The sequence below is a fragment of the Lepidochelys kempii genome, chromosome 7 (genome assembly GCF_965140265.1).
Source record: "Lepidochelys kempii isolate rLepKem1 chromosome 7, rLepKem1.hap2, whole genome shotgun sequence".
NCBI lineage: Eukaryota > Metazoa > Chordata > Testudines > Cheloniidae > Lepidochelys > Lepidochelys kempii.
Genome location: NC_133262.1, coordinates 81,637,423 through 81,651,157, shown reverse-complemented (window position 1 = coordinate 81,651,157; position 13,735 = coordinate 81,637,423). Strand labels below are relative to the sequence as shown.

Below are 13,735 nucleotides of genomic sequence, written 5' to 3'. Positions count from 1 at the left end.
GTGCTGTTCCTGCTGGGCTGTTTGCCTGTGGCTGAACAGAAATGTTCCCCGCTGTTAGCCATGTGGAAGAGTGAGGGCTGAGGGGCTAGCCACGTGGTGGGGGGAGGCAAAATGCGACCTTGGAACGAAAGCACATGTGCTATGTATGTAATGTTAACAGCAAGGTTTACCGTGAAAGAGTGTACCCATTGTGCTATAAAATGTATCTTTTGAAATACCACTGTCCCGTTTTTTTCCTCCACCAGCTGCATGTGTTTCAAGTATTACAGGATCTTCTCCTTCCCAGAGACTAGTGAAGATTAGAAGGTGAAAAAAATGCACTTGCAATGAAATGTTCTCTGAGCTCATGCTGTCCTCCCACTCTGACAGAGCACATATGAATGCGTGAAGGCAGACAATGTCAGAGTGCAGGAAAGCACAAAATGACCGGGAGGAGAGGTGGCGGGTTGAAGGGAGTAAGTGGTGGGCTGAAGAGAGGGCTGAAGCTGAAAGGTGGCAGCAGCGTGATGAGAGGAGGCAGGATTCAATGCTGAGGCTGCTGGAGGATCAAACTAATATGCTCCAGCATATTGTTGAGCTGCAGGAAAGGCAGCAGGAGCAAAGACCGCCACTACAGCCCCTGTGTAACCAACCGCCTTCCTCCCCAAGTTCCATAGCCTCCTCACCCAGATGCCCAAGAACACGGTGAGGTGGCCTCCGGCCACCCAGCCACTCCACCCCAGAGGATTGCCCAAGCAACAGAAGGCCAGCATTCAATAAGTTTTAAAGTTTTAAACTTTTAAAGTGCTGAGTGGCCTTGTCTCTCCCTCTTCCACCACCCTTCCTGGTGTTTCTCTCCTCCACCACCCCTCCCGGGCTACCTTGGCAGTTATCCCCCTATTTGTGTGATGAATTAATAAAGAATGCATGAATGTGAAGCAACAATGACGTTATTGCCTCTACAAGTGGTGATCGAAGGGAGGAGGGGAGGGCGGTTAGCTTACAGGGAAGTAGAGTGAACCAAGGGGCGGGGGGTTTCATCAAGGAGAAACAAACAGAACTTTCACACCGTAGCCTGTCCAGTCATGAAACTGGTTTTCAAAGCTTCTCTGATGCGCATCACGCCCTCCTGTGCTCTTCTAACCGCCCTGGTGTCTGGCTGCGTGTAACCAGCGGCCAGGTGATTTGCCTCAAACTCCCACTCCACCATAAACGTCTCCCCCTTACTCTCAAAGATATTGTGGAGCACACAGCAAGCAGTAATAACAGTGGGAATATTGGTTTCGCTGAGGTCTAATCGAGTCAGTAAACTGGGCCAGCACGCTTATAAATGTCCAAATGCACATTCTACCACCATTCTGCACTTGCTCAGCGTGTAGTTGAACAGCTCCTGACTACTGTCCAGGCTGCCTGTGTATGGCTTCATGAGCCATGGCATTAAGGGGTAGGCTGGGTCCCCAAGGATAACTATAGGCATTTCAACATCCCCAACGGTTATTTTCTGGTCTGGGAATAAAGTCCCTTCCTGCAGCTTTTGAAACAGACCAGAGTTCCTGAAGATGCGAGCGTCATGTACCTTTCCCGGCCATCCCACGTTGATGTTGGTGAAACATCCCTTGTGATCCACCAGTGCTTGCAGCACTATTGAAAAGTACCCCTTGCGGTTTATGTTCTCGCCGGCTTGGTGCTCCGGTGCCAAGATAGGGATATGGGTTCCGTCTATGGCCCCACCACAGTTAGGAAATCCCATTTCAGCAAAGCCATCCACTATGACCTGCACATTTCCCAGGGTCACTACCCTTGATATCAGCAGATCTTTGATTGCGTGGGCTACTTGCATCACAGCAGCCCCCACAGTAGATTTGCCCACTCCAAATTGATTCCCGACTGACCGGTAGCTGGTGTTGCAAGCTTCCACAAGGCTATTGCCACTTGCTTCTCACCTGTGAGGGCTGCTCTCATCTTGGTATTCATGCACTTCAGGGCAGGGGAAAGCAAGTCACAAACTTCCATGAAAGTGCCCTTACGCATGCAAAAGTTTCACAGCCACTGGGAATCATCCCAGACCTGCAACACTATGCGGTCCCACCAGTCTGTGCTTTTTTCCCGGACCCAGAATCGGCGTTCCACCGCATTAACCTGCTCCATTAGCACCATGAAGCCCTCATTGCCAGGGCCCGTGCTTTGAGAGAAGTCTGTGTCCATGTCCTCATCACTCTCGTCAGCGCGCTGACGTCGCCTACTGGCCCGATTTCGCTTTGCCAGATTCTGGTGCTGCATATACTGCTGGATAATGCGCGTGGTGTTTAATGTGCTCCTAATTGCCAAAGTGATCTGAGTGGGCTCCATGCTTGCCGTGGTATGGCGTCTGCACAGAAAAAAGGCGCAGAACAATTGTCTGCCGTTGCTCTGACGGAGGGAGGGGTGACTGATGACATGGCTTACAGGGTTGGCTTACAGGGAATTAAAATCAACAAAGGGGGTGGCTTTACATCAAGGAGAAACAAAAACAACTGTCACACAGAATGGCCCCGTCAAGGATTGAACTCAAAACCCTGGGTTTAGCAGGCCAATGCTCAACCCACTAAGCTATCCCTCCCTCTGGTATTTCAGGCAGGACTGAATCTCTTATTAAAGTTTTCAAGGTGCCCCTGACAGACCTCACCAAAACGATTGTCGGCCGTTGGTATCACAGAGGGAAGGAGGGAGGGAGGGGGGAGCAAATGAGTACAAAACAAATCTGGTCTATTTCTTGTTTTGATCCACTCCATCTATCTTTTACATCTTTGGCTGGCAGCAGACAGTGCAGTAGGACTGCAAGCCATCCACATCTCCTGGCTGCTCGGCAGAAGATGGTGCAATAGGACTGCCTGCAGGACTAAAGAGAATGATCTGGTCGAGTCACTCCTAATTTAGTCCCTGCGCCCATGTCTGCCCGGGCGCTCCTGACCAACCTTACTGAGGCAGCCAGGAGCACCTCGGACACGATGAGGATGATTTTCAGGCCTATTGCACCATCTGCTGCCACAAGGCAATGAGTTGCTGCTGCTGTGTAGCAATGCAGTACCGTGTTTGCCAGCACCCAGGAGACATACGGTGACAGTGAGCTGAGTGGGCTCCATGCTTGCTGTGGTATGGCGTCTGCACAGGTAACTCAGGAAAAAAGGCGTGAAATGATTGTCTGCCGTTGCTTTCACAGAGGGAGGGAGGGAGGGCCTGACGACATGTACCCAGAACCACGCGCGACAATGTTTTTTGCCCCATCAGGCATTGGGATCTCAACCCAGAATTCCAATGGGCAGCGGAGACTGCGGGAACTGTGGGATAGCTACTCACAGTGCAACACTCCAGAAGTCGATGCTAGCCTCGGTACTGTGGAAGCACTCTGCCGAGTTAATGCACTTAATGCACTTAGAGCATTTTGTGTGGGGACAGACACAATCGACTATATAAAACGATTTCTAAAAAAACGACTTCTGTAAATTCGACCTAATTTCATAGTGTAGACATACCCATAGGGGTATGCTGCATTTAAAAATCCTTGGCAGCAAATCTCAGAGGCGAGCCTAGGTCTACAGTGTCAGGCTCGTGCTATAGAGCTAAAAAAAAGCTGTGTAGACCTTTGGGCTTGGGCTCTGAAACCCACCACTTTCCTGGGGCTTCTGATGCCTATGCTCTGGGAGCAAGAGGCTCCACTCTCTCTGCCATGTGTTATATGGTTAGCTAGCAGTCATGATATCTATGTGTGCATGCAGCCACGTATCATCATGAGGTGCAGAGCTACAAGTCTATCAGACAGGCACATCATGTGTAAAAATTGAACTGTATAAGATGTATATTTTAAAGAAAGATTTTTCTTAAATAGATCATATAGAATGTTGTCTCCTGTACCTGATAAACTGGCTGACCCACAGTAGATGGCACCTTTGGTGTCTCTTGATGAGTGGTTGTACTGTTAGTAGCAGGAGATGGTGCATTCAAAGAGACATCAGTTGGTTTCTGGACTCTGTGAAATATTTAAACAAACAAACAATTTTTTCTAAAAATGAGCACTGTGCTTTTGTGAGTAGTGGATAGTATTGCATAGATGTTCTCTCTGATTATGCTCCCATAATATGCACGGTATTACAATACTATAAAAACTTCATTTTAGGATTAACTTTAGGTCTCATCTAAATCAATATGATAAAGTCAATTTCATGTGGGAATATATATGTGGAGTTAATAATTTTGTTGCATAAATTTGCCATATACTACTCAGGTGGCTGATTTAGTTTTACAGTATATTATAAAAACCAGCATGGATTAACCAAATTTGTATCTCTAAAACTGCTCCAATCTATTGTGGGGGATTGGACCAGCACAGAGCCAACTTTAGGAACAAGGGGTGCATACCATTCCTTCCTCAATTGTACTCAATACTCCTTAGGCACATGTGAGGATCTGGCTCTCAGAGTCTAACAGAAATGTTGTTGTCCACTATGACACAGAATAAATAATCTGGTTCTTAAAAAAGAGCAGCAGGAATATCTTCACTTTGAGAAAAATATTAAGAATTTTGGTAGCACATTTTACAGATGTAATTACGGTTTTTTTATTTCTGCTATGATTTCCATTTATAATTCAGCTAACATCCTGAATATGATAGCTGGTTCTGTTTTATTTTTAGCGCTAAGTAAAAATGATTAAAACGAAGAGCCAGTCTTCTTTTTCATTTTCTTTGGGCCATATGTGCACCTCCTCTGGAAGGTATCAGAGCCTTCCCAGGGAAGCCAGACTCAAGAGTCTGAAAAAACACTGCTGCAAACTGAGTATTCAGCTTTAGGAAACATTGCTTTCTTATTTGCAAATGTGAGAATTGTTATGTTTTTAGCAGATGATGTAGTATTAATTTCCTTTAAATATAGAATATTCAGGTTCATGTGATGACAGCTGGAAGCTAAGTAGCAAGAAAAGGAAATTCTGGTTATCCTACATCTAGTCCAACATCATCCTGTTCTTTGGGGACATCTAGCTACTAACTCAGAGCAGCATTCTCTTTACCAAGAAATACAGGACTACAGTACATGGCTTCAAAACCTAACTGAAGCAAGCAACCTGGAGACAACAATCAGGTGGTGTTTTCCCATCTCTTTAAGAGCAGGAAAATAGCTGACAGACCTGGAGGCATCAAATAGCTCATCCTCTAATAATCTTGCGAAAGAGAAGAACGGTTAGGAATGAGACCCTTAGAAAAGCCATTGCTAGTGCTGTGCAGAACTTTCATTTTGAAACTTGAAGACTGGTGGAACTCTCCTGATTTCATGTAGGGCTTTTGGTAGAGCAGGGCAAAAATTTCAAATAGTTTTATTTGCCAAAAAATGCAGTTGATTGGTCAAATTCAGTTAATAGTTTCAGCCAAAACAAATTATTTAAAAAAAAGTCTGAATGTTTTATTTCAACATTTTTGAAACAAAATGTTTTGACTTTTTGTTTTGAAATGACATTTCATTTTGAATTTCAGCTAGACTTATTTAAAAAACAAACAAGAACAACAGAAATAGGAAGTTTAAAAAACACCCAAAGCAGAAACAAAACAAACAAACAAAAAAGTTGGTACAGTCACCAAGCTGAAAAATCAGTTATTTGCTCAACTCTAGCTTCATGTCAATTCCAAAATTTGAGGAAGATTCATGAACCAAGCCAACCTGAGTCATTTGAGGCTGTATGTTCCTCTCTATGGTACTGGCTTTGACTGACAATTTGGCAGCCAAACTGCCAAAAAAGGCTAAGAAATCATTGTAGTTAGGTTTGGAGTTAAAGAACATCTCAATGGTTTCAGCATTCAAAGTTGATGCAACCAGGGATGCTTTGATGTTTTCAGCACATACCTTGGCCTCCAATGTGGTGACCAGATGGCACCTCTCATAACGAGCCTGGAAATATACAGGCTGAAATCATGTTAGGGGCTTCAAAATATTCAGGAAGTTGCTTATGTGGGGAGTAGTTTGACAAAATGGTGGTGGAATCCTCAATTAAATTAAAAAAGACTTTACGGAACCCTCTTAACTCCAAATCCAGGAAAAGGAATAGCTGGTCTTATTACAGCCTATATATCCTTTTCATGACTACTCCTCTAATCACAGAAGGCAAGACTATTGCAAAAGCAAATGGACCAAGGCTAAGCCTGAAAGGGGAGAAACAAATCTTCCTGCAATACAAATTCCAATACTAGATATAATGCCTCACTTGTTCAGCAGAGTTCCTGCATTTTCCTGGAGTTATGCCTAGATAAAATGCCTTCCCACTGTGAGGATGGAGACACAGAGTCTTGTGGTGAAAGAGGTTCCATGTTGTTTGTTAAAATGCAGCTCAACCTATTCCTGTCCCTCTTCATTGCCAAAGAATGGCCTCTTGACAGGTGATGACAATCAACATTGATGACACCTGGCTAGAGGCATCAGCTTGTCCTTTGTCTTCGAGGAACAGGTTTACCCACTCCCCATACTAGTCTGATAAATACATTTCAGTCATAATTTTAGCTTATGTTCATAATTTTACTTTATAATGGACCTTCGCAGGCAGAAGAGGATACAGGTATACCCTTTCCTGGGCAACATTCTAATCAGAGTCCCATCCAAGGAGGGGCTTACTCAAGCGACTCAGTCACTGATCCAAATGTGGCAACAGCATAGATGTACAGTAAATTTCTGAGTCATCTTCAACAATCTCAGTGCTTCATTACAGTTGTTCAGCTATTGCATCTCCATAAGGTGCAGCAAGCTTTGTCTTGGGATTTGAACATTGTGCTGCTCAATGCCTTAATCCAGGCGCCCTTTGAACCTATGAAATCAGTTTCATTGTATTAATTGACTATCAAAAGACGTTTTTGATCGCTATCACTTTGGCAAGAAGGTTGTCAGAGTAGGGAGTTTTTTCAGTTGATCCATCCTGCTGCAAGTTTCACAAAGATAAGGTGAATTTGAGAATGCATCCCACCTTTATTCCAAAAGTAGATTTGATTTTTCATTGAGCACAAGAGATCTCATTGCCTTCTTTTTGTCCACATCCGTCTCATCCAAAGGAGAAGCTATGGCATTAGCTGAATGTAAGGAAAGCTTTAAAGTTTTGTCTGAAAAGAACTGCCTAAGAAAAACAGCCTTACTGGTCTTATTTCATCCAAAAAAAAAAAGTACTAAGGCATCAGAATCATCAATCTCACAGTGGATATGCTGATGCATTGCTGAGGCATATAGAGCAAAACAATTCAAACCTCCAATGGGCATCAGAGCTCACTTAGTACAAGCGCTGGTGGCATCATGAGATGAGAAAGGGAGGTCTCTTACGATGAAATCTGTAAAGCTATGACATGGTCATCCCTGTATTCATTTACCAAGTTTTACAAGATATACACAGTATTCAGCTGATGCAGATGTTGACAGGCAAGTCTTGCACGCTGCAGTGCTTTCATAGAGTCACTTTTCTCTCAGTGACATTATTTTGATCGTTCCCTAGGAATTTTGTTACTGTTGAGAAAATCGCACACTGACGATCTATGGAGCTAGCCCTGAGAGAGAATTGGAGAATTTGTGGTTGCTTACCTGACAATTTCCCCTTCTTTGAAGGGATAGGTCCATGGATCCAGACCTCTTGAAAAAGGGAGATCTTTTAAACTTATGGTTACAGTTCTCTGCAGTAGTAAAATTTTTCTTGCTGAGTATTATTTTTGCAAGGTGCTGATGCAGAACGAGAGATTCGGGTTTTTTGTTTCAGAGTCCAGAGGGGCTAGCTTTGGAAGTGTCTTGAAACTGCGGGGGTCCCTGGAAAGGGGGGTAGTCTTTTGTAGTCTTTTGTCAAGCATCCAATCAACTTCTGGTTCTGTACTTTATGGCTACAGACAGGTGGTGACCCACACTGAGAATCTGTGCACCTACCACTTTGCAGAAGGGAAACTGCTCACTTAAACAACCACAAATTCTCCCATTTTATATTTTAGAGGTTAAAAATATTTTAAAAACTTAATCACACACCTACTTTTTTTTTTCAATAAAATTTTTGGAATATCTTAACACAAGCAGTACTTACTGATCCATTTCTTCTGTGCTAATTTCACCTTCAGATTCAGAAGAGGAGGCACCTGTGGAAGGGAAAAACATTTCATATGGAATCAAAATTTTCAGTAATTTGTCTAGCGAGTACGCAAACCTCCATTATTAGGATTTCTTATATAGCCTTTTAAAATTAGGATTATAAAGTTAAAACAAACCAAAAGATTATGTGCAGTAAAAACGAAGTAATACAGTATACTGAATTAAATCCAACACTACTAATGATAAATCTTGGGCCAATACAGATTTGAAATGGGATGGATTCAAGCGAGGAAAACAGCATCTGAAGTGAATGTCTGGCTCGATGCCCCACAATTCCTCCTTAAAATGTCACTAATATCTAAATCTTTTGACTGTTCTATGCTCTGTGGCACATGCCTTTGGAAGTATTGTGTAGTCAAATAAGAGCTTATACTTAGATGTTTGGTATTACTATCACAAAAACATCAGGGACCTGTAACCACATCTAGTATTCTTCGGGTTACTGGTTCCTCCTCCAGCCACTGCCCATTTAGCACTGTTTTGGTAAGAGGAATCATAGCTCCATTTGTCAGCGGCCTGGTACTCAAGACAATATCTGACTCTGCTTTCCCTGTGATCAGAATCTGTTTTTTTCTTTGAGGTGCCTAGTAGAGAATGTCTCCATTGCGGTGTCTCCTATCCAATTCCAATTGTCTTTTATAAAAGCAGATTGTGGCCCAAATCTGGAGAGGTAGTAAGCGCCTGCTGAGTACCCACAACTCCCACTGTTTTAAGTGGGTGTTGCAGGTAATCAGCACTTCCCATGATTTGTCTCTTCATTGGCAAATTACAGAAACAGAGAGAGAATATTATTAAGGGATAGTTTGTGATACCTTTATATTGAGTAGTACCTTCCTCCGCAAACAGTGTCATTGAGTTTAATGGGAGTAGTCATGGTGTAAGATACTCATTAGCAAGAGTAAGGATCTCACAATCTGGCCCTAAATACAGTAGCATGTACAAAATACATAGAAAATGGAACTACAGCAGGTTTTGCTAGGTTTGGCAATGTAATATTACATTGCCAAATCAAGTAGAAGGCACATATATATATCCCATAAATACTCTTACACTTTAAATATTCAATTTTGGAACCAAATAGATACAAGGAAAAACTTTACTATACATAGATATCAAAATGTATATTAAAATCAATATTCCCATTCCAGAGCAATTTTTAAAAATGTAATGATTGGAAGTAGTAAGATAAATAACTGAAAACCTGAAAACTATCTTTCTATTATATAAAAATAAGAGAATACACCCATGGAAATATATTATTACAATTAAAATGACTGAAAAAATAGAATAATGTTGTTATTCTATTACATTTTATGAGACTGAAATCACAAATGAAATTGGGGTAACAAGGTTTAAACTTTGCCTTTGACCCTTAGGACAGAGTTGAGTAAAGCGTTGGGATGAGCCATTAAAATAAACTAAGCTTATAAGAGTCCTTTGTTAATTCAGTGGCTGAATCAACTGAAGAGCAATTAAGTTTACAAAAGAGGTGCCTCTTCATTCCCATAAAAAATGAAAAGGCTCTAGTGAGGTGACCCTCATTCTATCTACACAGAGATGTAGATCCCAAAGTGAGACATCTTTAACCAATCAGAACTCAATAAAGGGTCACTGTCTGCTTGATTGAAGGCTCCCCTGTTCTTTCCCGTGCAACCACAAATATTAAACTGCATGTTAATATTTTTGCACAATTTTATTTTGTTTTCCCGTTTTTCTCCAAAATGTGGCTCACAAGGCTGAAACCAAGCAAAAGTGTAAATGTCTGAAATAGAAGGTAATTTTGCCCTACATGAGCTACAATACAAGAGTTACCTCGTACTGAGATTTCTTTATTGTCGGTAGTAGTGTTACAGCCAGTGTTTAGCCAGTTAATAGTTTTTGGCACCAAGAGCAGCTGACCAGTTAGGAGGGGAATAGTGCCAAACTAAGTTAGGTCATATAACTCACAATAAACACACACTCTTAACAAAAATATGACATAAAAACCCCTTCTGCTTAGAGTCTGGAAAGAGAGAGAGAAACCAAGATCCTATGAATTTCTTTTAAAACTTGTGAGGCCCTCCAGCTACTATGATAATGGGTCCAGTGTAAAAACCTAGCCATGATAGACAGCACTCACTTTAAGCTAAATGGCTTGGTTTTGGAACATAAGGATGGAAAATATGAGATAAGAGGCTTAAATCTGTGAAAACAAATACATTCAGTTTCATTTACAGTACATATTATATGCAGATATAAGGATCAAAGTATGTGTCGGACTTGTTTGTATACAGCTGCAAGTTGGGGATAACAGGTTAATCTCAGGCTACATTTCAGTTTTCCTTGTTGAAATAATAATTATTGCTAGAACTATCATATTCCTCAAATGTTTGAGCAACAAGTGCGAGAAAAACAGATTGATGGGGAATTAGACACATAGGTTGAGTTTTCTTTTTTCTAGAGGAGCTACAGAAAAGCACTATAGAGCGGTATAACAATCTCAGCACTTTTAGTCCCTGATCTTACAATGAGATCTGCAAGAGGTCCTGGATCTGAGTTTGTTGCAGGCTCAAGGCTTAGTAAAAATGTATTTAAAGAGCAATAAGAATACCTGTATAAAAGAACTTTCAGAGACAAAATGATAAAATGTATTAATAGACTGGAATTGTTGACTTTCCGCTGATCAGCTGTGCAGCAAACCAGTAAATTTAGTGCTAGTAAATAAAACACATCGTTCTGTTTTTAAAGATTTATGATCAGTTCATTTTGCAAAGATTTATAATGTTACCTTCTATGTATATCTCTGCAGAAGTTGAGTCTGTCCCATAGATGTTTGAAGCAAAGCAAGAATAACGTCCGGTGTCCTCTTCAAAAGCTTCAACTATAATCAATGAGTGCAGATCTCCTGACTGGATAATGTGAATATCTGGTGAGTTTTCAAGCTCCTTTCCTTCACTGTACCACCTGCAAGGCAAGATTACAGTTTATCATAACAAAAACTTGACAACCAGAAGGCAGTTTAACAACAAAACAGATGGCTTATTGCCCTAAGCAGAGAGATACCTTAGGTAAATTAAACTGACAGTTGAAAGAATAAACGGTTGATTGTTTTTGGAACACATAATTACAGCAAATAATAGAGCTACAATCTGTACAGTACTTATACCTATTAACATACTAGTTTATGTCAGACAACAATGAGGTATTTTTCCAGGCATAGGGATCTCACTGCTAACATGACAGGGGAAGAGAATAGAGTCCTAATTTGAATTCAGCTTTAGCTTCTCATTACGTCATATGAATTACATTAGATTTACTTCAAAAACATTATGTAATGTACAATGTACGTTAGTTTTTGGACATATAGAAAAATCTAATCTCAAACTTTCAAGCATCTCTTGACTGACTCCATTTCACTAGCTTGTTTACGTAAGTATCTTATCGTTCAAATAGAATACCTTTCTGATATCTGTTATGTGTGGCCTGGGGATTGGAAAGATTGACTGGATCACTGTACAGTAGTAAAGATTGTTATTCTTCCTTGTTTTTTGTTGTGGTATCCATGTTTCTGGTACATGTGTTTAACAACTTTTTAAAAAGATCAATGCAGTTATGAAAGTCCAAGAGGGAGCAGATAAGATGGGTTACTCTGTGTGGGCCAAAGGAGGTGGCGCCTCATCTGCCTTTCCAGAACAGCTAGGCCCAACCCATAAAGTTCAGATCCAGATCTGAACTCATCCAAAGTTTGGGAGTGTTCAGGTCTGGTGTTTTAGTTCAGACCCATCTGTACTTGCCTGGTATAAATTCCTGATATAGAAATTTCTCTTAAACTTCATCCCTATAAAATGTCACGTTCAGCTTGGAACAAAGTAAAGAAAAGGACTGGAATTTAATTTAACATGACTCTTTACATTGTCATGTGTTGCTGCATATTTGTGACCACTTGATGATTACATATATAAGGTTAATGTTTATATCCCAAGGAAAAGAGGCTTTCTTCCACATTATAAGACATCTCCATGGACAAGTCTTCTCAGGGGCAGATGGCCATTCAGGCAGCTGGACCCTAAATTCTTCTCTAGGTCCTGTTGCTCCATTTGCTTTTTAACCCTCATTTAGATGCTGCAGATTACACTGGGTGTGAACCTGAAATCCCAAATCCAATTTCTCATGTAAAAACAGGGATTTCACAACATTTCGTTAGACACTTAGAGATATCAAATCTCTTCAGCATTTCAAAGAGCCAATGCAGTAGAAGATGCAGGAAACAAAGGAGCATGTCTAGATTTTGTTTGAAAAGCAGCACCTCAGAAGGCAGCTCCATGAGATAGGCAATCTCAGCACCAATCAGCTCACCCTTACGCAAACAAGCTGGAGGAGAGAGGAGGTCTCCTTGACAGACACGGAGCCCTACTGATTGAGGTCTATATAATCATGAATGGCATGGAAAAAGTGAATAAAGAAGTGTCATTTACCCCTTTCACATAACAGAAGAGCCAGGGGCACCCATTGAAATTAATAGGCAGCAGGTTTAAACCAAAGGGAAGTACTTTTTCACACTACTCACAGTCAACCTGTGGAATTCATTGCCAGGGATGGTGTGAAGGCCAAAAGTATAACTGGGTTAAAAAAAGAATTAGATAAGATAATGGAGAATAGGTCCATCAATGGCTATTAGCTAATATGATCATGGATGCAAGCTCATGCTCCAGATGTCCCTAAACCTCCAAGAGCTGGGACTGGATGACAGCGGATGGATCACGCAAAATTGCCCTGTTCTGTTCATTCCCTCTGAAGCATCTTGCACTGGCCACTGTCAAAGACAGGATACTGAGCTAGACGGATCATTTGTCTGACCCAGTATAACTGTTCTTATGATTTAACTCTTCACGCAGCTCTAGAAATAATTCAACTAAGTAAAAGCTGTATACAAGCCACTGAGCACAAGCAAATATTATCAAAGAACTGGCAAGTAAAACTATATTACAGCAAATTTAAATTCATTGTAGAAAACTTTAGGAAAGACTTTCAAACAATAAACTATAGTGTGCTTGCACAGTGTCTCTTAGCACACATCATGAGGATCAGATCATAAAGAATTTGTTTGTACCTCAGATCTTTAAGAATATGACTAAACAAATAAAATTGCTCACATTTAACACTTTAGTTGCATTAGCATGTTGGAAGTACTGCATTTCAGATCAGTTTGGGGTGTATATCAGACAGTATATAAACTCTGGATCCCCAAAAGATCTTCCTGAGAAAAGAAGGGTAAGTAGCCTATACCACTGAAAGATGAACTCTAACAGAATTATGTGCAGACTGATAAGTGAGGCCTGAGGGAGCTCTGTAACAAACACAGCACGATAGGCACGCAGGAAGAAGTGGAACTTCAATACTTATTACATAACTGAGATGCAAACTAGTTACTATTTGTGCCCCATAAATCCTAAAAGCCTAATGTGAGGACAGGGTATATTCCCTATTATTTTGAATAAGACATAGTATGAGCTATACCTGTCCAATTAATTGACTTTGAGTGTTCAGTCCTGGAACTTATAAACTCTATCTATTCTTCAGGGGAGTTTCTGCCTTGCAGAGTGAACTCAGTTGCCTACCACACTGGTATCCTGTTAGAAAGACACTCC

At 41.1% G+C, this 13,735-nt stretch overlaps 1 protein-coding gene across 1 annotated transcript in view; it reads right to left on the bottom strand.

Moving 5' to 3' along the window:
- Positions 1-13,735, bottom strand: part of MYPN (myopalladin) — a 115,152-nt gene that overhangs the window by 62,713 nt on the left and 38,704 nt on the right. Inside the window, exons 3-5 of the mRNA XM_073353448.1 lie at positions 10,876-11,051; positions 8,044-8,095; positions 3,871-3,985 (exon numbers count right to left, since the gene is read on the bottom strand). Coding sequence (XP_073209549.1) covers positions 3,871-3,985; positions 8,044-8,095; positions 10,876-11,051 — 343 coding nt within the window. The remainder of the gene's footprint in view (positions 1-3,870; positions 3,986-8,043; positions 8,096-10,875; positions 11,052-13,735) is intronic.